General features: G+C 35.7%; 1 protein-coding gene and 1 long non-coding RNA gene across 2 annotated transcripts; one reads left to right on the forward strand and one right to left on the reverse strand.

Annotated features, from left to right (window-relative positions):
• Positions 1–15,422: 15,422 nt before the first annotated feature.
• On the reverse strand, positions 15,423–21,664 carry LOC114526601. The gene is made up of 3 exons (XR_003687354.1): positions 21,618–21,664; positions 21,447–21,514; positions 15,423–15,553 (listed from the first exon to the last, which is right to left on the reverse strand). It is a non-coding gene; the product is annotated as an uncharacterized LOC114526601 (long non-coding RNA).
• A 3,500-nt stretch (positions 21,665–25,164) lies between these two features.
• On the forward strand, positions 25,165–26,243 carry LOC114526526. The gene is made up of 3 exons (XM_028548138.1): positions 25,165–25,188; positions 25,525–25,781; positions 25,850–26,243. The coding sequence occupies exons 1-3, from the start codon at positions 25,165–25,167 to the stop codon at positions 26,241–26,243; spliced, it is 675 nt and encodes a 224-aa protein (XP_028403939.1).
• Positions 26,244–27,180: the final 937 nt, after the last annotated feature.

A 27,180-nucleotide genomic window follows, 5' to 3' on the forward strand; every position in this document is an offset into this window, starting at 1 on the left:
AACAAAAAATCAAAACAAATTGGAATATACATTAAATTCCTAGAAAGATGCCTGATTGTGGGCTAAGAATACCCTGCAATGAGGGAAGTCTGATCAGCAACAAAAATGCATTACAACCAGTTTTATGTAAACAAAGAAACAGTAGTCATATTACCCTGGGTGAAGTAGCTTAAATGAAAGAGAGTCTTTCCTTTATAAGTTGCATTTCTTGTCAGTTATGGCTAAGGTGTTTGAAGACGCTGCCATGCTGCTCCCTGGTTATATTGGAACTTATCTACATCTCTATGCAGCGACCATGGTCTCTCTAAAGGTACTTATACGTAATATTTGTAAAGGAATGTTTAGTCATATCACTTTCTATTCTCCGTTCATTTAAAAGCTTTCCCTGGAATATTTCGACCTCATTTTGTCTAAAGTCACTTATCTTTTCTCAGTTGTTGTCTTTGTTTTAAAAGTCATTCCTAATGGCTTTAAATCGACTTTTACACTCCATTTTAATTTGTTGTCTCACCTTGTCACAAAAGCTTGTTATTAACACAGTCGACGTTTGATGCATATTGCCATTGATGCTTTAGTTAAACATATTCAACTTTTGGATTTTCATTTGTCTGTCGCTAGATCATATTTTCTTTTGGCTTGCCCAGTTGTGTTACAGCAGGATATCATGCATTTCATTCAGTCATTTAATTCTATACTTTATCTTTATTCACACCTCACAGCAACTAAAGCCTTGAAACTCAACTCATTGTTGACTGCTAATCACACCGCTTTTCGACTGCTAATCACACCAATCCTGTTAATCCCACCAATTTGGTTGTCACGAATTCTCCTCATTTTTACCTCTGTGGAGAGATCTGTCCTTGCAAAGGCCTCAAATTTGTTCCCAACCCTGGGTCCCATGACTTTTATACATCTAAAGCTGACACTGAATATTTTTTTGGCCGGCTAAACCTCAAGGTGCATTTTCCTGATTATGCCAAGACATATTTGAGGTTAGTAATCCTAAAAAATCCTCCTGGTCTCTTCCAGAAGGTGCATTTGGGTCCCTAGATTTTTGGACCAGGAACTGGTCCCCACACGCGGCTAATCTTGTTGTTGTTGTTATTGTTAGGGGGTGACGCTCTTTAAAAAAGCCTAAGGCTCCGTCAATTCGCATCAGATCGCAATTAAACTTCGCACAACTATCCTTAGCGATATTCCCCATCGATTGACAGAGTTATAATTTTGATTTTTTTATTTTAAAGCAATTTAGAAGCAACTCAAAATTGTAGCGTAGTAATCCGTATAGATTATATTCAATATTAGTATGCATAACTGAAGCAAGTTCAAATGGCTAAGGCTCCGTCATTTCGCACCAGATCGTGATAAAACTTCACACAACTATCTTAAACGTTATTCTCTATCGACTTAAGGAGTTAAATTGTTTGTGCTTATATTCTTCAGAAGATTTGCAAGCCATATCAGATTGTGGCGGGAGGCAAATTTTAATATTATCAATATTCATATACTATGAGTTCAAGCCAGAAGGTAATGTATTTTCTTTGTTTTGTACACAATATATATTCATGACTATAGAACCATTGCGTTGAATGCGTTTCTCTCTAGGGCATTACTTATTTTTTACTTATTTGTTTAGGCTTTGTCCAGCATACATAAAAAAGGACTCTAATGACAGTGGCACGGTGCACGCAACGCTAGCTTCTCACCAGCTACAGCGGCATAGATTAGGACATAGATGTGCAACTCGGCACATTTTAAGTGTCTTTGCAGACGAGAAAATGTAGAAAAACAACAATTTTAACAACCGTTTGCAAGATTGCCTAAGTTCATAGATATTTGAAATTTCATCCTGGAGAGAAAGATTGAATCTAAACTACACCAGTTCCTGGGCCAATAGTACGATCATACTTGTTTCATTAGACAATGTGAAATAGATCAACTTTCTAAATTTAGGCCCAAAAGGCCATCTAACTTCACCACTTTGGAATTTGAGGCTCTCAAATCTATTTGTGGTCGCACTGACATTGTCACCAAACCAGCTGATAAGGGAGGTGCCTTGGTTGTCTGGAGGGCTGATTTATACTGTGATGAAGCCCACAGACAACTTGGTGGCACCTCTTTTTATCGCAGGGTTGATGAGGACTTGGCATCCCATCACCAATCCATCGATCAACTGTTCATCAACTACTGGTCTCCAGTGGTGAACTTCTACAATCTTCACTCAACCTTCTTATGAACACCGCTTGCACTCCTGTCATCTACTTTCTCTCTAAAATCCACAAACTGAAAAACCCAGGAAGACCCATTGTGTCTGTTTGTGGTTGTCCCTCCAAACACAATTCCAGTCTTCTAGACCATGTCGACTATGTCATGGCACCCTTGGTAAGGCATTTACCATCCTATATCAAGGATAGCAAACGTGCTCTTCAAGTCATTGACAACATTCACTTTCAATCATCCCACAAATTCATTTTCACACTGGATGTCAAATCCTTGTACACTGTCATCCCACACCAGGATGGTTTGGAAGCCCTCAAATTCTTTTTAGATATACACCCTGATCTGAAACCGTCAACAACTGTTTTGGTCAGATTAGCAGAATTGGTGCGCACCGTTTGATTTTTTATAATGGCAAGTCATACTGATCATTATGATTGTTTAAAATCAATTTTCATGCATTTTAATATGGGAAGTAATAGTGTGAATGATGACATTGTTTCAGTTATGAATAAAGGCGGTGTTGCAAAAACAATTATTGAATGGTATATTTTTCTATTGAGTAGAAACAATTAAAGGGTGATATCTTCGAAGCAAAGTTGCCTGAAGGTAAAGGGGAAAAATTGCAAATGACACATAAATTAAGTTACAATGCTGCTTTTTCGGTTGGGGGGGGGGGCAAGGGTTCAGGGAACTTTTAAATTTTATTAGTAATTTTTCAATACTAGGGTCTCTTAAACGCTATTTCTTGCATTTTCAGTCGTGTTATTTCCGAAAGGTTATTTCCCGAAGGATAATTTATTTCGATATTTCCATATATATAATGGCGCCAAGATATATTTAAATTCAATTTGAAAAGAGCAAAGGTTTGACTTCCCGTTTGAGCTGACAAAATGTTAACACTTCATGTTATAATGTTATTCTTCACCTAATCAAATCTTACTAGAAATACATGCATGCAGCAATCCCTCGCCTCGGTTAAACAAAATTAGATAATGATTGTTAGAAATTTTATGTGGTTTGGGGGTTTTGGAGGGTACATGGTATCTGGTGGTATGTGAGAAATAGAAATTGAGAAAAGTATGGAAATATTTTTCTGCACGTGGAAACACTGTAGTCATAGCAACTCGCAACGGCCGTATATATTTTTAAAAAGAATCAAAATTTACCTTCATATTTTTGTGAAAAAATGGCAAAAATACGACAATATTCGTACCATTTTCTGGAAGTTAAGTTGCTCATCTATAGTCAGTGTTATGGTAAATTATTTTAATTATTAAATACCATGAAATATAACATCAGAAGTCTCATACAACGCTTCGACTGGTTTTTGTACGGGAGTGTTTTGATTTTGTTTTCTTTTTTCATTATGAAAACGGAGTTTATAATGTCGTTTATCACATAACACATTCAGATTTATAGTGAAATACATTTGAGAATATTAAAGTTGTGTTTACCACAAAATAATTACTCTTTAAAGCTGTGCCGGATGAAATATTATCAAGTGTAAAATCTTCCGACTTCATCATACACGGTGAATTCGGTCGAAAATTTGGTCTTGTTATTTGTTAAACCGTGAAAAGTCCTGACCTCATTTGAGTTTCCCTCTAATTTAGTAAAAATACATATATTCCATATTTATAAAAACATGAAATTTGTAAATTTCATCAAAATTTTGCCAAATGACAGTTATTCATTGACGTTTGAAAATACAAATTTTTGTCTCGACAAATCAAGAGCTTAGTAGTTCACACTGGCGCATGCGCAAAACGTAAAAGACCGTCCATGGCGTGAGGTCCATTGCATAATGGCGGACGACTTTGATTTTGCATTTGCATATCGTGGGTGTAAATATCCGAGCGGAATTAGTACCCTCGCACGGTGTTCCGCACCGGCTCGGGGAAAAGTGATCCTTAGAGTAACTGGGTGAACGACTCCCCCTTGTCCTCTCAGTCCAACCTTAAATCCCCCAGTCCTCCCCAGTCCCCTCCCTGGCGAAAAACAAGATTAACAAAACAAATTTTTTAATTTCATTATTTTTTTTGAAAATACAGTAAATGAATAATTGATTTTTTCAAGTCTCTTGTGTATTCTATTTTATTTTTTTTTCACTTTTTCTGCTTAATAAATGGTGATTTTACTGTAGCATTTTTACTCAGGCCCTCTGCATTTGTACTGTGAGCACAATTTTCACCAAACAAGCGAATTGTTAGTGGGAATCACATTGTTAGTTGGCTACACAGCTTACAAAAGTTCCTTTATTGGCTGATTTACGACCTTTCCAGCACATGTGTGAGAGCCTAGTGAATATTTTGTTAATAATTCGATCCATGTTTTGAATAGAGAAATATAATCCCTAGCTTAATCTAATCATTTCGTTTTAGCAGTTGGAGAAGGCTTACGTTTAGAAATATTCTTAATAGCTATCTTTCAAGCATGTAACTTTAGCTAGACATTTGTGAATAGGCTACCTATAAATAGGCTAACTTGGATGTAAGATTGACTAATCATGTCTTACAAATAGCTTTTTTTTCCTCTTGGGGGTTCCAAACTGATGAATATCGAAGAAATGAACAGCTAAATGCTATGAAAACAGGGTAAGCAACACATAACATGTGTAAAGGCTATTCTTTAACATATCAGGGTAGTTAATAGGGGTGCACCGGATAGTGATTTTTACTATCCGGCCGGATACCGGATTTGCCGGATATCTGAAAAATATCCGGCCGGATACCAGATATATAATTTATTATTATTATTTGAATGGCCGCAAGAAAGGATCAAATTCATTCTTTTTGTCGCCATCAAAACACGCATATAATATATTAGTATAGTTAGCTAGTACCTATACTGTATATATTGAGAATACTGTACTGAAAATATATTGAATACTGAAAAGTTCAAAACCAGAAAACCTGATATAGATATGGTTTATAGTTATACAATTTCTACATAGTAACATAGACATCACATAGGTAACAACTGACAATTCGGCTTGGAATGATTGAAAATTGCCAACGTATACGTATTGAACCGAACCGAGTGGGCGTATATGGAGGTCTGGGACTTGAAAACTTTTCCTTTTTCGACTCTGGCGTTTTGGCAAGAAGGTAAGAATTTAGAATTTGGAAGAAAAATTCAACATTGTTATGTTCATAATATGCAGTAGATAATAGATATCTTTGAATAACTTCACAAGTATTAAATTAATACTATTAATGTGGCTTATTGTGTGGTAAACTACTAAACTATAAATTGAACAGCATCTGCAATCATCTTTTCAGAAAAAATATCAAAACACAATGTCGAAATATTATTTCACATTTTGAGTTTTCAGTCATATTTATATTTTATTTCAATATTTATGTATTATTATTTAAGGGTTAGAGACTGTTGTGAGTGTTTTTGTTTACAAATAAACGCACGCGCCGACCATATAATGAACGAGAAATATCAATATTGCAGGAAGCCGTAGGCCGAGTGCAATATTAAAATTTTGAGTTCATTGTATGGTCGGCAAGTGCGTTTATTGTAATGAAAACACGAACATAAAGTCTCTAACACTTAATATACAATCTGATTCCTGCATTGAAGTTCTATAAAGCTTCTCCAAAGGCTGTCATTTTGCAATAAACCACGATTTTCATGGGCTATTGCAAAATAAACCACAATTTTCATGGCCTGTTGCCAGGCAACAAGAAACCACATGATTGATTTTGATCAATCGCGTGCGTAGATTTAGGCCAGTGCACGAAGATTGTATATTAAGTTAGTTTAAACTTTAAAACCACTTGCCTTTTAAAGGCAAAAGTTTGTGTAGTTTAATTCGTTGCTATTTAACTAAAAACAGCTTTTTAAACTTCTTTTTTGGCATTCAAATATCCTGAACCACCTTGATTAGGAATAGCGAATAGGTTAGTGTGTATAGTTGGGATTAACATTTGTGTTGAGGTTAGGATTGTCAGTTACTTTAGTTAGCACTACCCCAAACCATTATACATGGATTTATAACTGGTGCGACAGCTGACTTAGAACGTGCTGCCGTGCTTGCTGACCTTGGGAACTCAACATGAATCAAATGTACCTTTAACTCTGAATATTAATTTATCCCATATATAAGTTTCATATGCTTTGTTTGGGTAAAAATTCAATAAAATACTTGATATTATATTATTTATAGTTTAAAACAGTAATTAAAAAGTCGATTTGGTCAGACCTGATGACATCTGCTGATTCTGCTCCCAAGTCGTTTGTGTGGACATTGTTCCAAGTTCATGATGACGCTGTTGCAGAATGCCTTATTTGCCATAAGGGAACAAGAGGGGGCGAGAATCGGAAGGGCAGAAATCGTTTAGCACATCGCCTCTTCCCAACCATTTAAAGAAAAAACATCCCGGAGTACCAAAACGCCAAAGAAAATGCGGAGACGATTCAGAAGACAGCGCCAAAGCCAGGCTCAATCACTAAGCCAAGGGAGAAAAAGATGGCAGCAATGAGTAAGCAGCTTACCCTGACGGAGAGCTTCGCCTCAAAAAAGATCTGGGATATCAATGACCATCGATCGAAAACTATTAACGAAAAAATTATGATGATGATGGCATTAGACAACCAACCATTTTCCATGGTGGAGGACGACGGCTTTATTGAACTAATGGCACACATTCAACCACGATACATGTTGCCCAGCCGCCGATACTTTTCCGACACAATGCTCCCACAAGTGTATGAGAAGATCCAAGCTCTTGTTGAACAAGATTTGGCCAAGCCCAATGGAAAGTATCCATCCTTTACGTCCGACATATGGACCTGCTCAAAATCCAAGGAAGCATTTATTTCGCTGTGTGGACACTGGATTAAACAGGATTTTACACGTATTGATGCAGTACTTAATGGAAGTCATTTTCCTGGCTCACACATGGGAGTTAATATCGCTGAGATGTTCCGTACTATGTGGGCAAGTTGGGATATTGACGCAGCTCACCGACAGCTTCTGGTTCGAGACAGGGCGGCTAATATGTGTGTGGGCAGTGATTTGGCAGAAATTCCGGCTATTCACTGCACCATCCACTGTCTTCAACTGGTTATCGAAGATGCAATCCTATCCCAACGTGCAATCATTGACCTGTTGGCCAAATGTCACAGGCTAGTGACCCATTTCAACCACTCCGCTCTTGCTTGCACTGAGTTGAAGAAGCTGCAAGAAGAACAAGGCAAGGCCCCACTTTTGCCCATTCAAGACGTCCCAACCCGGTGGAACAGTGCATATCTGATGGTAGAACGTATGGTTAAATTGAAGCGCTCTATTCAGTTATACGTATCTGATCACAATGATCTACCCATAATCACTGCAAACGAATGGCAACTCAGTGAACGATTTCTTCTTATTTTGAAGCCTTTTTTCGATTTAACTAAAGAGATGAGTGCTGAGTATTCAATACTCTCTAGCGTGATCCCCAACATCACTACCCTTGAGTTGTTCTTGTCCAAGATAGGACAGGGCGATCAGGGTGTGCAGACCACCCGAGAATGCCTCCTGAAAGCTTTTCGGAAGAGATTCTTTTCCACCTTTTGAGGGTCCTAATGAACTGAATATCAGAAAGAATAGGTACTATGTCACTGCAACAATTGTCAATCCACGATACAAGAATTAGTTTCTTCAAGACGATCACAAGGAGAAAGCGAAAGCCTGGCTACTAGAAGAGCTAGTTAAGGTTCACCAAGCTCATCCACAAGAGAATTTGGAGGATATTCCCACCTCAGATGGCAACCAGATCGACAACTCTTTTCATGCAGGCCCTTCTGCAAAGAAAGCAAAGCCTGACGATCTTTTCAGAGCATGCTTCGATGAGATCACAAAGCAACATAAGGCTGCAGAAGTCACCAACTCGAACAGAGAACAGGGTGAACATATGTGTCTTGCGTCTGCTGCACAAGAGGTACACAAGTTAATGATGATGCCATTGCTCCCCCGAACTGCTAATCCTCTTCAATGGTGGGGAAAGGCAATAGAATTTCCACTGTTATGTGAGCTTGCACGCAAATTGCTATGCACACCATCCTCATCGGTAATCTCAGAAAGAATGTATTCGGAGTATGGAAACATCTTTGAGGAGAAACGGAGCAGACTTCTTCCTTGCAAAGGAGAAAAGCTTCTATTTATACATCACAATGGTTGTTCTGACTTTGAAAAACTGATAACGTGATGTAAATCTTAAACAATGAACACAATCAACTTTGTTGGTGGGAAGTTTGGCATGTTTTAGTTATTAAATGTTGTTAATCGTATAAAAAAAAATATTTACTTTAAATTATTTCTGTTTGTTTGAAATTATACTGTAGCTAACCATAATACCATAATGAACAATATTTAAACGGTAAATAAATCAGGTTGTTGTTTTGCTGTATTGATGATGTTCAGTTTTTGTTATTTTCATGTTTCAATTGCCAGAAATTCAGTACACCTCAGGGAAAACAAATTATCCGGTATCCGGCTGGATAATAGCAACTATCCGGCCGGATACCGGATAGTACGCTTTTTCCACTATCCGGCCGGATACTATATCCGGTGCACCCCTAGTAGTTAATCTTTGCTTTCCCAGTGGCATCTGACCAAAAACAGAAACAACTTGTTAACATTCATACCTTTTTTAAGTTGAGTTTATACTGCCTCATATATCAATGAAGAAAAGAAATTTCAGAAACCACTATTTCTATAAAATATAGAATATATGTAGATAATCTTGGAAAAGTTTATCGATGGGGAATATATTATATTAGTGGACACAATTAATTAGCATAATTCAACAATTAATATCACTAGCAAACTTCATTATTGGAGGTCAATTGACATAAAATTTTATAAAGTTGGAATTTAGGTTTCTAATCATTTAGAAATTAACACATGGATATTTGTACTAATGATTTGTACCAATGTTATCATAAGTCATCTAGTTAAAAAAGACAAAATTTTCTTCAGAAACAGTATCCAGGTTTCTCTCTAGAATATGATTGATTGGGAAGAGCCAGACCAACATTTTTGGTATATTAATCTGCATGGTTTCAATAACAATCAAACTGGCATGGCAGGCTGTCCCTAAAATCGGGCAAGGCGAGGACGACAAAAGACCTCATGGCCGGGTTTGGGCATGTTTTTTGTCAACCGCCCCTTTTCAGTCCTAGCGCAATTAGCCAATCCACGAACAGTTAATATTATAATAAAAAACTGCAATAACTAATAGCTGGGATATATTATTTTCCGGCTGTATGTTTACTTATGATTCAAAGTCTGGTTTTTCGATATATTAAGATTTCAAAGGAAACACCAAAGAACATTTAAACCAGGACAAAAGGTAGAAAATGTAAATGCTATTGTTGTTGTTTGTGTATGAGGCGACAGAATAGATGTCTGACTCTGTCATGTTTATATGTCGTCAGAGAATTTGTGCATCATATATTATTTATATATTTATAAATACACAATCTGTGAATGTATCAGTAATTCTTTTTCCCCAGTGAATTTGCCTGGCATTGAAAGTAGTGCATGAAATTCCTAAAGCCTCAATAGTTGATAGAAATTCTCAATGTAAATAGGTATGCGCTAGCCACGATCGTATAAATATATTGCTGTCGAGACTTGGCGACTTCTGAAACATTTCCATCGAAAGCATTTCGCCTATTTAAAAAATTTTATCTCTTATACAGTAATACAGCATGAAGATAAAATAACAAGAACACTACTACGCTTAGCTTTATATTTATATTTGCCAATATTTTCTTGCACATAAAGTAACTATAGTAGGTAGAAAGGTATCATAACTATTAGGTAGAACAGCTAAAACATGCTTCCCAAGGAGTAAATCATTAACGCTATCTTTTGCTCGCGTTTAAGAATCAGTTCGCATTTCGACTTTCAAAAATTATTTAGTTTTATAAGAGTGGAGCAAGCGCAATCATTCATAAATTCCACCAAGACCAGATGCCTACAAATTTAAACATTACAAATTAACAATATTTACCCTTGATTGACAGCGGATTAGACTCACAGCCAATCATCAATTTCTAAAATACATAGCTAAACCCGGCAAGCAGTCTTTTGCCATCCTGGCCTTGACAAGGCAAACATAACCTTATTTCTCTCTACGTAACAGATCTTTTATGACAACCTATGCATGCAAAGCATTTCAAGTATTTATGTACACAAAGAATAGAACCAGAAAAAGTTGTTATGTTGTTTACATTTTTTTGGCTAAAAATAAACAAAGTAGATACAGATTAAAACACACAAGTCCAGATTAGAATTAGTTATTTATCAATTTTATTTCTATATATAGACAACTAACACAGTAGCAATACAAATATATAGTATTTACATACAAGTAGGGTAATAAATACATTTGCAATACCTATACAATTATGATATGATATTCTCATAACGATATAAATAATAAACAATCACTGTGATTATTTATACTTTCTGATCAAGCTCAGATTTTTAAACTTCGCTTTAAAATATGTTGAATGAAGACAAACTAAAATGACAGAACCTTTAAAATGACAGAACCTTTAAAGAATTAAAATACAGCCGATTCATCACATTACACGTAGAACTTGCTGCAAAATGTTTATCAAAATATTTTTCTGCCATGTTGCTGTTTATCGGACAGTCCTTATGCTTTCAAGGCATGAAGGCAAATGATTCCATATCGAAAAACTTTTAAATCTAGCCTAAAAGTACAGCCTTGCTCCATATCTGTTATTGTCAGGCCTTTTTTGTGGTATTGTGGCCCAAAACTCTGTCATTTAACCCCAGAATCACACAAATTATCTCAAGTGATATGAACATATAATTTCAATTTCCCTATTTACACACAAAATTAAAAAACACGCAAAGTTAAAAACCATAAAGCAAAGTATCAAAATCATTTACAATAACAGGTTTATGATATACAATCCTATTGTTATGCAAGGCTTTGTTGTGTTCAAATATATGCATACTAGGTTACCTAAAGGCAGTGTGCTGCCTGTACTCGTTTAGAAATAGCATGCGCAAAATGCTTCCTTGCCAAACCTGCCATTTATATTTATTCTAGCGAAAGTAGCCTATGTGTAGACATAAAAAGAAAACGTCTGCACGCAGGCTGAGCGAAAATAGTACGACTCAGATTTGTATTCTTAAGACAGTGAACTGTCTTACTCTTAAGATTATTTCTGGGCAAAACGTCAAGCGGGCGATATTTTGCGACCGCTTTTTTTGAAAAACGTAACAGAACATAACTAATTGCATGAACTTGCAAAAAATTCATATTGGTTACACAAAAATTACAGTCAAATGTATACGACAATCAAGTGTTATACGACACTTCAAATTAGAATAGATCAAAGGTCAAATTCCAAATGCGCAAGGTATTTGTGAAACTAAAGGCCTGAGGCTTTAGAAACCTTAGATAAAACAATCAAAGAACTAACTTAAATACTTATACATGCTTTAGTTACGCCGCACAGGCGGCACAGGTTTACCCCAATGATAAAAGTAAAAGAAAATATATTTCAAACCCTTTAAAAAATGACAAAGCTACTATACAAGTGACAGCCAAATGTTATACGACACCTTAAAATCACAATAGATTAAAGTTCAAATTCCAAACGCGCAAATATTTGTAAAAGACTAAAGCACAAGATTCCAATTGCCAGGGAGGGAAGGAACGGCATTGTTCACCACGTCGCTTTGTGTCCGTTTATACAACAGTGATGCGTCATGTGAGCACACTGCACAATCCAAGGAACCAAAACGTCAAATTAGGATGCTGAGGCAGCAGCCAAAAATAGCATGCCGTCCGACCGCATTGCATGCAGGTACAAGTGAAAGAATGCATAAGAGCTACCACAATGCAATGCGCTTAGTAAAATCGAGATTTTCCCTCCTAATGTATAGATTAGGATCTGCTGCCTTGCTCGCTCGCTTCAGGCTCGCTCGCTGCGGCAGCAATTAAAATAGTTGTAAAAATAGGAAAGTAACTGACATGACAGGGATTAGTGATTGATTTTTGCCACAAGATGCCTGTGTAAATATAATCTTCAGCCATTCCCAATCATTAACCACTTTTCCTTTTATGTATGACATATTGTAGGAACAAATAAGTGATGAAGTGAAACCATTTATCACCCTATCAGAACTAATACCTGGATTAACAGTCCTAAGTTTTTGCTTATCTCAACTGTCATATGCATGAAAATGTGTATGCTGTAGCTTTATATGTTTGCTTGATGACATGTGCAAGTGTGCCTCAACCTTTACTATATTTACGTGCACAAAATCCAAATCTTCAGTGGACCAACGGAGCAACAGTCATGTGAAACGTTGAAGAGGCTCTACAATAAAAAAGACAGGACAGTAAACAACAAAGACTCAAAGAAACAGAGCAGATAAGGAAGAAAAATATTAATGAACTTTAGTTAATTCATTGTAAGGATCTACTGCATGCATAGATAAAAAATAGGTACGCCATGCGTACATGTGGGTAGCCTGTAAAACATTATTAACTGCGATAAAGTGGCAAGTAAATATCAACTGATGCAATAAAATATTATTTTCTAGTCTTTATTCTAATGCCATAGTGTTTATTTTATATTTTGACATAGGTAATTGGAACCATATTGTAGTTCTTATATAGTTATAAGTTAATTTGTAACAATTGTCTGAATTAAACACACTAGAGAAAAAAAAGGACGTTATGTGTATGTGGGCTAAAGGGGAACATAATGAGTAATTTGTTGAATAGTTAATTGTGAATTGAGGGGGGTAGAAATAGAAATAAAAATAACCAGATGGGGTGGTTTGGAATTTGTTGGACAACCACCAACCATGTGGTGTGTTTGAAATAAAATTTTTTTAAAAAGGGTTTTGTTTGTGTATGATGGGGTTCTTCAAGAAACTATGTAGTTGCGTTTGTAGTAATAGGTTGTGTAGCGTTACTGGTGGTGTCTAAATCAAGGTTATGTAAGGAGGTAGGTAGAAAAGTAAAGCAGAAGACAAGAGAGGCAAGCGTGCGAATCAGTATCCCCGTACGCGGCGTTTCATCCTTTTGCGGACTCGTCAGCGGGGAGCAGGGTTGGCTTTGTGTGAAAGAACAATGAAGATAAGAAGTGAGTAAAAGTGGTGTGTGTTTGTAGGAGAATCATAAAGAATCAAAGTAAGTTATCAAACCTGCATGAGAGTATATTCGTAAAAGGTAAAATGGTAAAATTAAACTGTGTGTCTTACCAAAGCTGTTGTTGACCTTAAATAAACCAACATGGTGAGCCATCTCAGGGTTGATGTGAAATCGAGTGTAATTTTACTTAAAAATTGTTTGGAATTGCTTGACAGCAGAGCTTGTGTGCGAGCTTGTATTCGTCCAAGAGGCTTGATCGAAAAGGGGTCAAGGATTGCATGTGTGTGCATAAAATGCGTTAATATGTTACGTCACTGAGGTCAGGTGTCAAAGTCTGTGTTGGGGATAGTGGGGGTTTACGTGTCAGTTATGGTTGTGTGTATATATATATATACAGCATATGGATAATGGATTGTACATTATATTACATAAGGATTGTTCAACGTGACTATATTATCCGTGACCATGTTCATGTGGTTTGATTTGAAGTGTATTTAATCCGTGTGGTTGAACATTTAGGTTTTGTTCGTGCATCCGGTCACATTTATGGCTTAATTCTGCTAAGGAAATATCACAAACAGGAAATAACAAACACAGAGTTTAAAATACAACATAAATCTGCACAAATCAACAACAAATGTGACACAACGACTGCCAACAACATACTACAACAAACAGATGCCATTGCAACCAAATACACAAAACAAGCCTGCCTAGCACCTCCCACAATCGCAACATAAAACTAAAACGACTTAAAAACACAAATACCAGAATCACTCCAACAACCTCCTCACCCCATAGGACACCATACAGAACAACCAGCCAACCAACCAACAAACCCACACACACACCGACCAACAGACACAAACCAAAACCCCTCATGCAACCCCACACCACCACAAACCCGGAACAACTAGCACAACAACAGTAACAAGAACACCACAACTTCGAATACCAACCCACTATTGACAACCTAATAACAACAGACACCGAACCCATCAACCAAACAACAATGAGCAACAATCAGCACCCCACATAAACATTCCATCTCACTTGAACTACAACACGCAACAACAAATCCTGGATTTTCTAAGACGCAACAAACCCACACACCACAAATAACAAAAAACCAAATAAAACTCAACACAGATACAAACAATTACAACAAAAGAAACATCCTAAAATATTTGAAAACACAACAGAACACAAATAACAACAGACACAAAAGCAAAAATAAACTACATAAAAAACTCAAAAATAACTCCCAACACAATACTATTGTTAACCTCTCTAACAAACCAATCTCACATGAAGCACAAAAAACCCTGTCAAAAGGTCTTACCTTTGTCCCGACACCGAAAAACACACCATACAAGACCATATATGACTCTTTTCTGAAATATAAAAACAGCATGTACAATAAATATTTCTTCAGAAACAGAAAGGACACTAAAAAACATCCATTTAAACTACCCAGTAACTTCACAGCACCAAACCCCAACAACAGCAACCTGTTAAGATACATATCAAATGTACTCTACGATCTCAAAACTGAATTTGGAACACAAAAACAAACTAAAAAACCAACATATCCTCACAAAGCCTCAAAACCATCCATGATCTGAAAAAGGATGATGATATAATAATCAAACCAGCAGACAAAGGAGGAGCCATTGTGATATGGCCAATGGAAGATTATCTTACTGAGGCATATAGACAACTTTATAATGAGAAACACTACCAGAAACTAACACATGACCCGACCCCTGAAATTCTAACTGAAACCAAAACCCTAGAACTCAAACTCCACAAATCTAAGGCCATTGACAACACAACATTTAAATATCTCACAACTGACAATAAAGCCAGGACACCACAACTATACCTTCTACCCAAAATACACAAAACTAACATTCCAGGTCGACCTATTATCTCTGGTTGTGGTGGACCAACAGTCAAGCTTTCTCAATATGCTGACCATCTACTCAAACCACTCCTACAACACATACCATCATATGTCCAGGACACTACAGACTTTCTATGCCTGATATTTGCTCAGAATAACACACTACCAGACAAGTTCATACTTATTACTATTGACGTAAGAAGTCTCTATACCAACATACCTAATGATCAAGGCATCCAAGCCTGTATAGACATGTTGAAAGAAATCAACACAATTACCCCTGAAATGGAGAAACTAGTTTATGACATCCTATCCCTTGTACTTAAGAAGAACGCCTTTGCTTTTAACAACGAACACTTCCTACAAATTCACGGCACTGCTATGGGATCACCAATCCCAGCTAGCACATAACGTTATCACAACGTTATATTTTGGTTGTATTTTGGTTAGGTCGGACCTAACTAAAATATGACGTTCCCACAACGTTTTTAATCTTCCAAATGGGAGATCAAGTTACAGGTGGCAAAACGTGAACGTTGTAATAACGTCGAATCAACGTTATGACAGAACTTTTGACATATGAGCATCAGAATATCGTAAGAAAGTTTTATCACAACGTTCAAATAACGTTTTGAAAAAACCAAACACCGACGTCGTGTGAAGGTTTCGTGGTTACGTTTAAAAGACGTTGTTTTGCAACGTTCAAGTAACGTGTTGACAAAACCAAACACCGACGTTAGGAAAATTTTTGCAACGTTGTATTAAGGTTGTATGTTGGTAAAGTTAGACCAAACCAAAATGCAATGTTTAGACAAGTATGTCCGTTTAGTACAACACCGCATAAGAAATATGGTTCTTACTCAGTCACTCCGATCTATTTCAGAACGTTTACACAACATTGAAAGAACGTCTATAAAGAAGCAATATAGATCCAGTATTAAAACAGTTAAATCTATATATATTTTTTAAACGTAAGCGCCAAATAATAAGAAGTAGTATAATAAGAAATAAGATTGTGACACATGAATTGATTTGACAGTGCGTTTCAATTAATCGACATTAACAGCAAATTTGCGCTAACGGCATTACTGAACGTTTATTTTTACTAAACGTAAATGTTTTTATCACTTTCAACGCGGCGTTTGATTTGTCAGAGTTGCCCGATCAACGATTCTGATAAATTAATAATTACCCCTGTGTGCCCCAGAATTTCCCTGGTGCATGACGTCATTCATGTTATGCATCAGTGCGCGAGCACGTGATAACTGCCAACAGAGTTGCAAATCGTGTTTACGTCTTTACGAGTGAATATTCAGAAGGAGAACGTTGTGATCCAATCTGTAAGAATCTGTTTGAATCAGTTGGTTAGAAGAAACTATACTAGACAAGGTTTGTTAAAGTTTATTTATACATTATATTTTTTATATTTTAGATGTTATAAACATTTAGGATTATAACAAATCGACAAAAACCGTCGACTAGTCCACTCTAGAGAACACCTGAACGGTTTGGTATATTATAGCTAGTAAATTCGGCAAACAGCAAACTATGTTTATAATTGGTATCTTTTTGGGAGTAAAGATATTGCTTTAATTGCTCTTCAAATGTTTATGTTTGCTGGAAGAAACAGCTATCTTTATTTGACCATATAAAGTATAATTGGGAGCTAACAATCAAAGGTATACTAGTATTATCACTCACAGCTCCCAATTATTATGTTGTATACTTTAATGGACTGTTGTTGGCTATTGTGAGTGTTCACTAATATTAAATTTTATTGTGCTGGCGGCAGTCAATTTGTCTTTGAGGTTTTAACTCAGTGTGTGGCAATTTCACTGGAAAAATGTGAAAATTGTATGGCCCCTAATTTGAAATAGAATGTGTTTTTTTTAATTATATTTCGATACTGAAATATATGGATTGTGCAGATTTGACATTTTGTCCTCAATGTTTGACCTTTGTTGCCTATTTCATTAAGTTATTGAGCTGCAATGTGCCCCAGTACTGGTTTCCTTTAAAGTTGCTTTTACACAACCAAATTTTCTTTGACAAATATCTGATCCTGACGCATGTGATTGATTGTATTCAAGCACAAAACCATATCGTTGCTCATGCAAAGCAAATAATCAAGGAAATTCATACTCATCTATTTCTTTACATGCCGCAGGAGAAATTTGTCAAAGAAAATTTGGTCGTGTAAAACCAGCCTTACTGTTTTACATGCCTATGGCCAAATGATTTTGCTCGTCAATGGGAAAGCTCTCTGTAGCTTAATAGGTTAACAAAAAATCTGACAATGTCTCTGTAACGTAACCTGTTAAGCAACAATCTGCCCAGGGGCACTAGGGGCAGTGCACTGGGCCAGTGCATCCTATTATGTATCTCTGTTTACTTGTCAGTGACAGTTGGGTATATCTGCAGTTTAATTTAATGGGTTAATATTATATTACTGTAGTGGGTTAATATTATCCGACTGTTGTGGGTTAATATTATATGACTAATTATTTGACATAGGTTAGTTGAGTTTTATTATTACACAGGGTCTGAAATTTGTGGTACACTAATATCCACAGGATACTGAAATTTGGTTTTGGATACTAAGTTTATTTTAATTATATCCTAATGGGATACCACATTTTTAAAAAGCAGGCTAGCATTTAATGTTTTAGCAGTCTCCCAACATTTTTGTTCACTGTAGCACAAGTCTAGCTTTCAACATTATTGCTTTATGTAGTCCATTTACCATTCATTGTCAATTTGCTAATTGAATTTAAGACTGGACTATGAGCGTCTCAGATGAAAATCAAATTGCATGGCAACAGTAACATACTTGAGGTAATTTAAGCCTGGTTTCCATATAGTCGTAAATGTGTCATAACTGTATCGTAAATGTTATTTTATTCAATACCAATCCAGGTGAAGTGATTTTGATTAATTTTAAGTTAAGATTTGAGTGCATATCAATAGCATTGCAGTAAATATCAGTAAACTTGATTAACTTAGACTGTAATAATTAAATTCCTTTAAGGATTCTACTATTATTAAACATAAAATGCAATGGATAAAAATGCTTGACCAGGACTAAGCCTTAGAATGATTTTGAGTGTGTACCTAGAATACAAGTTGAGAATCCAGATTTGGGATACCAGATTATCAGGAGGGATACCAAATTTTAAAACCTTTGTATCTATGTTGATACTTGAAAAAAATCAAATTTCTGATTCTGATCTTACTACAATGTGTTTGGTCATTGATTGCTTTAATAATGACATACTTATTTGTATTTAGTATTATATTGATATATTCATGTAAAATGTTTTGAATGCAACAGAGTTATTAAATCTAATCTAAATAACTGGCTGGGAGGTTATAGACATCTTGTCATCCTATAATATTACATCATTAAAGAAATAAAGAAGAAACCAGGATTTAGAAGTACTGTCCACCCGAAACTATGTTTCTGTAATTTTATGCACCCAGGTGGATCTTGGATTTGCCGTTAGGAGTTTGTTAATAATGTTCAACTTCCATTTATAAATATTAAAATTTTGTTTCATTTGGTCATTCTACGAGTCATGGACATCTACTGTATATCGCTATAATATCCTAGCCTGTTTTGGATAAAATGAAAGTTGCATTGAACGAGAAACTATCTATGTATTTTCCGATATCAAACCAATCAGGGGCTGCATATTGACTACCCATGTACCCATGCAATGTATTATCAATTTGCTAACATGATTCACTTAATTCCATAATCCATATTTTGTAATTAAAGATTTTAATATGTGCTTTAATAATCTCAATTTTTATAGATTTTCAAAGGTCTGTTCTTGTCAAGCTTGATGCGATGCTTGAAAACCAACAGGAAGCCCTTTCCTTGCTAAGGAAATTAGTGGGTGCATCTAAATCGCTGGGTGGCGGTGAGCTGTTAGAGGATGTATTAAGAAAACAAATGGACTCCACTGACGATGTGCAAGCAGTTTGCAACAAGCTAAATGAGAATGACTCTTTCAAAGCGAAAATGGTAAACAAAAATGTAAAATAACTTGGTCCTTTCATTTTGAAATCGTCATCAATGTGGCATTTATTTATGTTTCCCTTGTTTTCCTGCGCCTTACTATAGGTCAAAGTTTTGTCAGCTTAAAGTGGACATAATGTTGGAGACACAACTAGGAGGATTATGGCCAAACTAGGGAGCAACAAGTTATGGTCCCAATACAGTATGAAGGGAAGAAAAGGAAAAATGGCATTTGAGAAACTTTCATTGTGTGGGGTTATAAAAAGTATGTATGCATGTTTCATTTCATAATTAATGGTATTAGCCACTAACCTGTACAAAATACAGTGTCCACTGCAGCATGGGTTTTTTCACATAGGCTAACCGGATCAACTTGTAGGCGAAATAGGTAGTAATTCGTGTTTGTTTTTTTTTAACAAAAGAACTTACAGTACAATTGTTTATATTCATGTCATTTGCAGAAGCCTGCATGAAGGTACACCCCAAGGCAAGCGAGGTTGATATTGAAGAGCAGCTGAAGGAGTGTTTAAAACACGCGCCGAATAAGCCTGGAGGGTCAAGATTTGAAGTATGTTTAACCTCCTTGTTGATTTCGTTTTTTAAAACATGTTCTGTATTAGAAACCACTGTATGGTTGTAGTGCGACTGATATGCAAAACAAATAGAAACTTGTATGTCTGTTATGAAGAATCTAGCTAAATGGTTAAATTGCACACATAATTAGTAAATAATTTCTTTTTACAGAAGCGTGCACCGTTAAAGACGATCACTAATAATGAAGTTCAAGAGTCGGAATGATGTACCCTGGCATTAGCTAACAATTTAGTTAAAGGGAATCTACGTAAGTAATTTTTGTTTATCTATGCTACCTTAAGTTAGAGAACTTCACTGGAAGTTCTTTGGACAGTATCTTACATGTAGTACTGTCGAAATTAATTGTGAACGTCATGTATATTAACAATGAAATGGAAAAAAGTGTAAACAAACGTCAAGGTAGCGTAAACAAACAAAAATGACTGTAGATTCCCTTTAAACCTTTTCTGACTGTGTTCCGATTGATAGCGCATGTACGCAGTTATGGTTATATTTGACGTTTGTGTCTTTGTTTGCATGAGTTTTGCTCTTTTAATAGTAAACAAAATTGTGTAGAGCGCTATTACTATACAGTATGTATATACTTTGTATTTTACTTTTGGTTTAATTTGTGCATCCCAAATTCTGAAATTGCCATGTTCACAATTAAGCGAAATTTGGAATGGTTTTGCAAGTTAAACTGTAAAGTATAACTGCTTGAAGTTCGTAAAACTATAGTAAACATATTCATATTTGGTTGATAATATTAATTTAAAGTCACAGTGTAAGCATTTTTATCAAACTGTCGTGTAATTAAATAATGTATATATTACTAGGTTTTAACATTTATTCAAGATTATTGTATAATATATACCCAACTAATTTTGTGTGAATATGTGTTTTATATTCTTATTTCTTACAGTATAAAAGCCATTGCAAACCTCGCCGAACGGCGTACATATATAGCTAGGTTGTCGAAACGTTGTTCGATCAACGTCGTGACAAGGTTATCTACGAACGTTGTAGCAACGTTTGGCGAGAATTGTTTAAAACTATATGAAGAATTAAATGGCTTTAGTTAATGTCGAACCTCTTTGTGTATAATATGTCTGATGTCATTTAAAGTATGTCAATCATTAATAGGTAATATATATATACATCGCAAGAACGAATATCAGTAAAGGCTGCAAGGACGTTGTGCCAACGTTAATTATAAACGTTGTTACAAAGTTAGCCTAAAACGTTGTTGCAACGTTTTTGAAAGAATTGTTTGAACCTATACATAATAGAATGTCTTTGAATAACGTCAAAACGCGCCCTGTCTATATGTATATAGTGGTATTTTAAGTATGCCAATCATCTATATGTAAAATAAATCGAAATAACATATATCAGTAAACGTTGTGAGAACGTTGTGGGAACGTTCATTGTAAACGTTTGTCACAACGTTGTAACGACGTCCGGTGGAGTCTACAAATTTCCGTTTTGACAACGTTGTGACACAACGTTTTCACGACGTAAATCTAACGTTTGCAAAACGTTGTCACAACGTTATTGTGCTAGCTGGGATGGCACCTACCTATGCAAACATATTCATGGCAGCACTTGAACAGGAGCTCCTCCAACAAGCTCCTGAAAATCTTATACCTATTGAATGGATAAGATTTATAGATGACATATTTGCAATTTGGACACATGGCACTGACAAACTGGAAAAATTCCTTAAATACATAAACAATTCCCATCCTACCATCAAATTTGACTTTTCCTTCTCTGAGGAATCTGTCAACTTCCTTGACACAACTATCTACAAAAACAAAAACAACAAACTAGAATCAGACCTGTACATTAAACCAACTGACAAAACCCTTCTACTACACAAAAGATGAGGAGTCTATGGGAAGAACCTCCAATTGTAGCCTACCAATGTAATACTAACCTGAGAGACACACTTATCACAGCAAAACTTAATACCAGACACAACACTAACCAAACATAATAACATCCCATAACCCAAATCCCTCAGGCCTTCCATCAACCCCAAACCTAACCAAAACCAACCAAAAACCTCCACACCACCCTAAACACAGAGATACAAAAAAATTTTGACCACTCCCAATTGACATTGTGTCTGAATACCACCTTGAAAACACCAGAGTGGATATAACAAACCAAAGAATTTACTGGGACACACTGGGTTACAAGTGAGAACATGCAAGAACCAACACATGACAAGCAAACCCTACAACAAAATTACATGACCTTAACCAGTCACATGAAATCTGGCATCCTGGGCATCCTGCTGACATAAGTATAGAATAACTTTTTTAAAAAAAAAATACTTGTCCTTAGCAGAATTAAGCCATAAATGTGACCAGATGCCCAAACAAAACCTAAATGTTCAACCACACGGTTAAATACACTTCAAATAAAACCACATGAACATGGCCACTTATAATATAGTCACGTTGAACAATCCTTATGTAATATAATGTACAATCCATATGCTGTATATATATATATATATATATATATATATATATATATATATATATATATAGTAATTCAAATGCATGACAACGTCTACATTGACTTCTAATTACCGATGATAATTCAAACACCAACTAAATAATGATATCTATATACCTACAACCTTACACTCACAATTATATGCACGTTTCACAAGCTTATCATAAAACTTCAAAATACAAACCTTAAAAACCTTGACTACTTAAAATTGATAACCTATTCACGATTGAAACCCTCACGGTTGATGCATTGCCAAACATCGACCCACGGACGTTTTTAGGACCCGGGGTAGTTTACTACCCACAGATGATGATAATTCCTCGCCAAAAATACAAAACACTACAACTATACTTTTTTTAATTAATGACTACGGTGATAAAACAAAACTTCAACAATTATAACCAACCATACTACATGAAGTACAACCCACGACCAAAACACATTTAAACCTCGGATGTCCACACACAACCATAATTGACACGGAAACCCCCACTATCCCCAACACAGACTTTGACACCTGACCTCAGTGACATAACATATTAACGCATTTTATGCACACACATGTAATCCTTGACACCTTTTTGATCAAGCCTCTTGAACAAATACAAGCTCGAACACAAGCTCTGCTGTCAAGCAATTCCAAACAATTCTTAAGTAAAATTACACTCAATTTCACATCAACCCTGAGATGGCTCACCGCGTTTGTTTATCTAAGGTCAACAACAGCTTTGGTAAGACACACAGTTTAATTTTACCATTTTGCCTTTTACGAATACACTCTCACACAGGTTTGATAACTTACTTTGATTCTTTATGATTCTCCTACAAACACACACCACTTTTACTCACTTCTTATCTTCATTGTTCTTTCACACAAAGCCAACCCTGCTCCCCACTGACGAGTCCGCAAAAGGATGAAACGCCGCGTACAGGGATACTGATTCGCACGCTTGCCTCTCTTGTCTTCTGCTTTACTTTTCTACCTACCTCCTTACATAACCTTGATTTAAACACCACCAGTAACGCTACACAACCTATTACTACTAACGCAACTACATAGTTTCTTGAAGAACCCCATCATACACAAACAAAACCCTTTTTTAAAAAAATTTCAAACACACCACATGGTTGGTGGTTGTCCAACAAATTCCAAACTACCCCATCTGGTTATTTTTATTTCTATTTCTACGCCTCTCAATTTGCAATTAACTATTCAACAAATTACTCATTATGTTCCCCTTTAGCCCACATACACATAACGTGCTATTTTTTTTCTCTAGTTTGTTTAATTCAGACAATTGTTACAAATTAACTTATAACTATATAAGAGCTACAATATGGTTCCAATTATCTATGTCAAAATATAAAATAAACATAGTACACAAGCTATATATTATAATATTTTATTGTATTAAATACATTTTAGACAGATCAAAACATATATAAGTATTTTTACAAGAGATAGGACATGAAATTTTTGCAGAATAGGTGAAGAGAACAAAAAAGGCAGTAAGGTTCCGGGATGGTGGCACACATCATCTGATAACATAAAGCTTAGTTAAGAGGGAGAAAAAGAAGGTTTAAGACTTTTTCAAATTATTTCGTTTTGATATCCTTTGATTATCAGCATGTCTTTGTTACATACAAGATTGGTTATTTTGTTGATAAATAAATGTTATAGTTATGTTAATATTCAATAAAGATTAAACATTTTTGTTCCAGTAAGATTATACCACTTGTTTTCCAAAGTTTATTGGCAATACGTTCACCATTATAACTGAAGATGATAGTATGATTTCATTTTTCCAGTAGGAAGGTACAGATGTATGGTGGCCTACGTGTGCCACATTGATTTATTTCGTCAATAATATTTTTCTTTTATTTTTGTCCTTTTCTTTTAATTTATTTTCAGTTTTTCTTTTTTATTTGTTTTCTTTAAATTTGATTTCAGATTGTTTTTGCTTAAAAAATGTTTAAAAAATTAAAAAAAAATTGATTTGGAAAAAACGCCGTGGCCCAGGCGTGCCATCGGCCCAGACGTTCCATACGTGACCTTTATATTCATGTATTACATGAAGTATTTCTAGGATGAGCGGTTGTTTTAGAAATAAACATGGCGGCCGCAGAATGGAAGAATGACCAAAATTTGAAGCAAGAAATAGAAGACTATGTCAGAAAAAATTACCAGCGTTTTGAGATATTAAATTTTATGAAAGAAAAATACCCAATGTATCCATGGAGTTTACGTAGTCTTTGCCGCAGAATGGCTTTCTTTAATATAAAGTATACAAATTACGAAGTTGACGCTGATAAAGTTCGTGACGCAGTAAGGAAAGAGATGGACGGTCCCGGCCGTTTACTCGGTTACCGTGCATTGCATAGGAAGGTGCGCGAAGTGCATAAACTTAACGTACCTAGAAACCTTGTTTATGCAGTAATGAGTGAAATTAATCCTGAAGGGCTTGAAGAAAGGGGCAATGTTGGACAAACAAGACGACCAAAAAGAAACAACTTGTTTGTAGCTGAGGTAAATGTTTTTTTAATGAGGGAAAAGTTAGAACTTAGAAGATCTATGATTGAATGAGTCTTTCCATTCTAGGGTGCTGACTTTACCATGTCTTTGGATGGGCATGACAAGTTGTGTGGATTTCAAAAGTCCATGTTCCTGTTATGTATATATGGAGGGCAAGATACATTTAGTGGGAGAATAAATCTGCTGAGAATCTGGACTACTAACAACAAGCCTGAGGTCATTGGCAGGTTTAATTATGACTATCTTTCCGAGACACAAGGTAAGTTTATGAAATATTATTATTATTTATTTATAAGAATTCACAGCCTCTGATTGGCTAATAGTAATAGCCATGTGTTAAATAGTCATGTCCAACGTGTGATAGCATAACATGAGATAAATGGTTGTATCACACATTATGATGTCAGACCAATGGCCAAGACATCAATGTCCCAAAGGAGGGGAATGTGAAATTGACACAAATTCAAGTGAACAATTGAAAGCTATAATGTTCATTCTTTTAAATAAATAAGAAAACAATTATTAAATTCGGTTTTCACATGATAGAAGAATTATGGAGTTATTGAGCTTGAGATACTGAATTTACAACATACTGTCCCTTTCAGTTCTTCCTAAAAGAATCCGTGTCGATAAAGGAACAGAGACTGGAAAAATGGCTACAATTCATTGTTATTTGCAAGAAAAGGTTGGAAATGAAGATGCAATTGAGACTGTTTTGTATGGGCCATCAACACAAAACAAAATTGAGAGGTGGTGGCAAGAATTGTTAGAACGTATGGAGAGATTTTTTAAGGATCAATTAAAAGAGCTAGTAGAGAATGGGGACTATGACCCATCAAGTGAAAATGACAGGTAGATCATCCATATGAACTTAGATTCACAAAGATACAAAGAACAAATCTAAATATTATATATTTCAGGTCAATGCTTGCATACATCTACATACCAGTTGTCCAAAAAGAATTAAATACTTTCAAAGAAACAGTTTGGAATAACCACAGAGGCAGAAAACAACGAAATAAAGCTTTACCTGATGGGATTCCGAACCACATCTATGCATTTCCAGAGCAGTATGGGGGTGTTAAATGTGGTATTCCTATTGAAGTTGAAGATTTGCAAGAAGTTGCTGACGTGTCAAATATTTTAGATGGCACAGGTGACTATCTGGAACCAGAATTTTGTGCTAAATGTGAAAGGATCTTTCCTGAAGTCAATGAAATTGCACCTTCTGAAGCATCAGATGCATTTCTGACTTTAAAGCAGAACTTTGATGAATCAAGAATACAACCAAATTCCAGCGCTTCAAACTTTTAAGAATAGTAATAAGTTCATCACTGTATAAACATAACAATCCATTTTTAAAATATTGGTGAAATAACTTGAACCCCTCCCCCCCCCTTAATTTTGTCCATACTACCAGTAGTTACATAAACAATAACATAAATTCATAAAGTTCTATGTGATGTCACTTGTCCAAAGATAACAAAGTGCAGAATCTGTTGCATTTGTGTTGTGAAAAGAATGTGTCAATTGCAATTGTCGACAAATTACCAGCACAAAAGTAGATGTTATTATCTGCATCAAAGAGCTGTTTGCTAGCAATTTCAGGATCACATAAAGTATACCCTACTCCTTGTAAATCTACAACTAGGAGTTGATTCCCTGACTTAACAAATGAATAATGGGCAAATGCTTTTGCTTTCTGTGAGATCTGGGTATCAATATCACCTTGCACTATGTCACCAGTGTTATTAATGTACTTGACAAACGGTCACAGACTCATTGTTAATCTTTGCGTAGTACAGCTTAGTATAGGTAAAGGTATTGCCAAATTCTGGAGGAGCCTCATCATACATAAGAGGAGAGAAGTGCCTTGCTAGGGAATGCATTTGTCCCACTTTCCTTGTATGATCATCAAGTGATTTAAAATGATTCAACAATTCTTGAACTTTGTCAGGCCTGTACTTTTTCACTACTAACTTCCCACACAACCCTTTTAAACCGGCAACCAAGAATGCATCGTGACAACCACCTCTGGCAAATTTCTCGACATCTATCAACAAGACTGCTTCAAACGGATCTCTCCATGATTGACTTTCCACATTAAAAGTTTCTATATGCACGGTAACAACATTCTTCTTTGGTGGGATCAGTTTTCCCATAAGTATGAGTTGACTCAATGAGACTGATTTAGGAATTGCTGATGGTGTAACTTTACTGGAACTGGGCAAAGACGGTGGTAAATTACAAC

The sequence above is a fragment of the Dendronephthya gigantea genome, unplaced genomic scaffold (genome assembly GCF_004324835.1).
Source record: "Dendronephthya gigantea isolate DGI-Jeju-01 unplaced genomic scaffold, DenGig_1.0 000039F, whole genome shotgun sequence".
Lineage (NCBI taxonomy): Eukaryota > Metazoa > Cnidaria > Anthozoa > Malacalcyonacea > Nephtheidae > Dendronephthya > Dendronephthya gigantea.

Bases quoted from the DNA above. Each gene is read 5' to 3' on its own strand.
- LOC114526526 (XM_028548138.1), top strand. From the start codon at position 25,165: ATGACTATCTTTCCGAGACACAAG. The intron at 25,189-25,524 runs GTAAGTTTATGA...TACAACATACTG, and splicing joins CTATCTTTCCGAGACACAAG to TCCCTTTCAGTTCTTCCTAA. The intron at 25,782-25,849 runs GTAGATCATCCA...TATATATTTCAG, and splicing joins CCATCAAGTGAAAATGACAG to GTCAATGCTTGCATACATCT.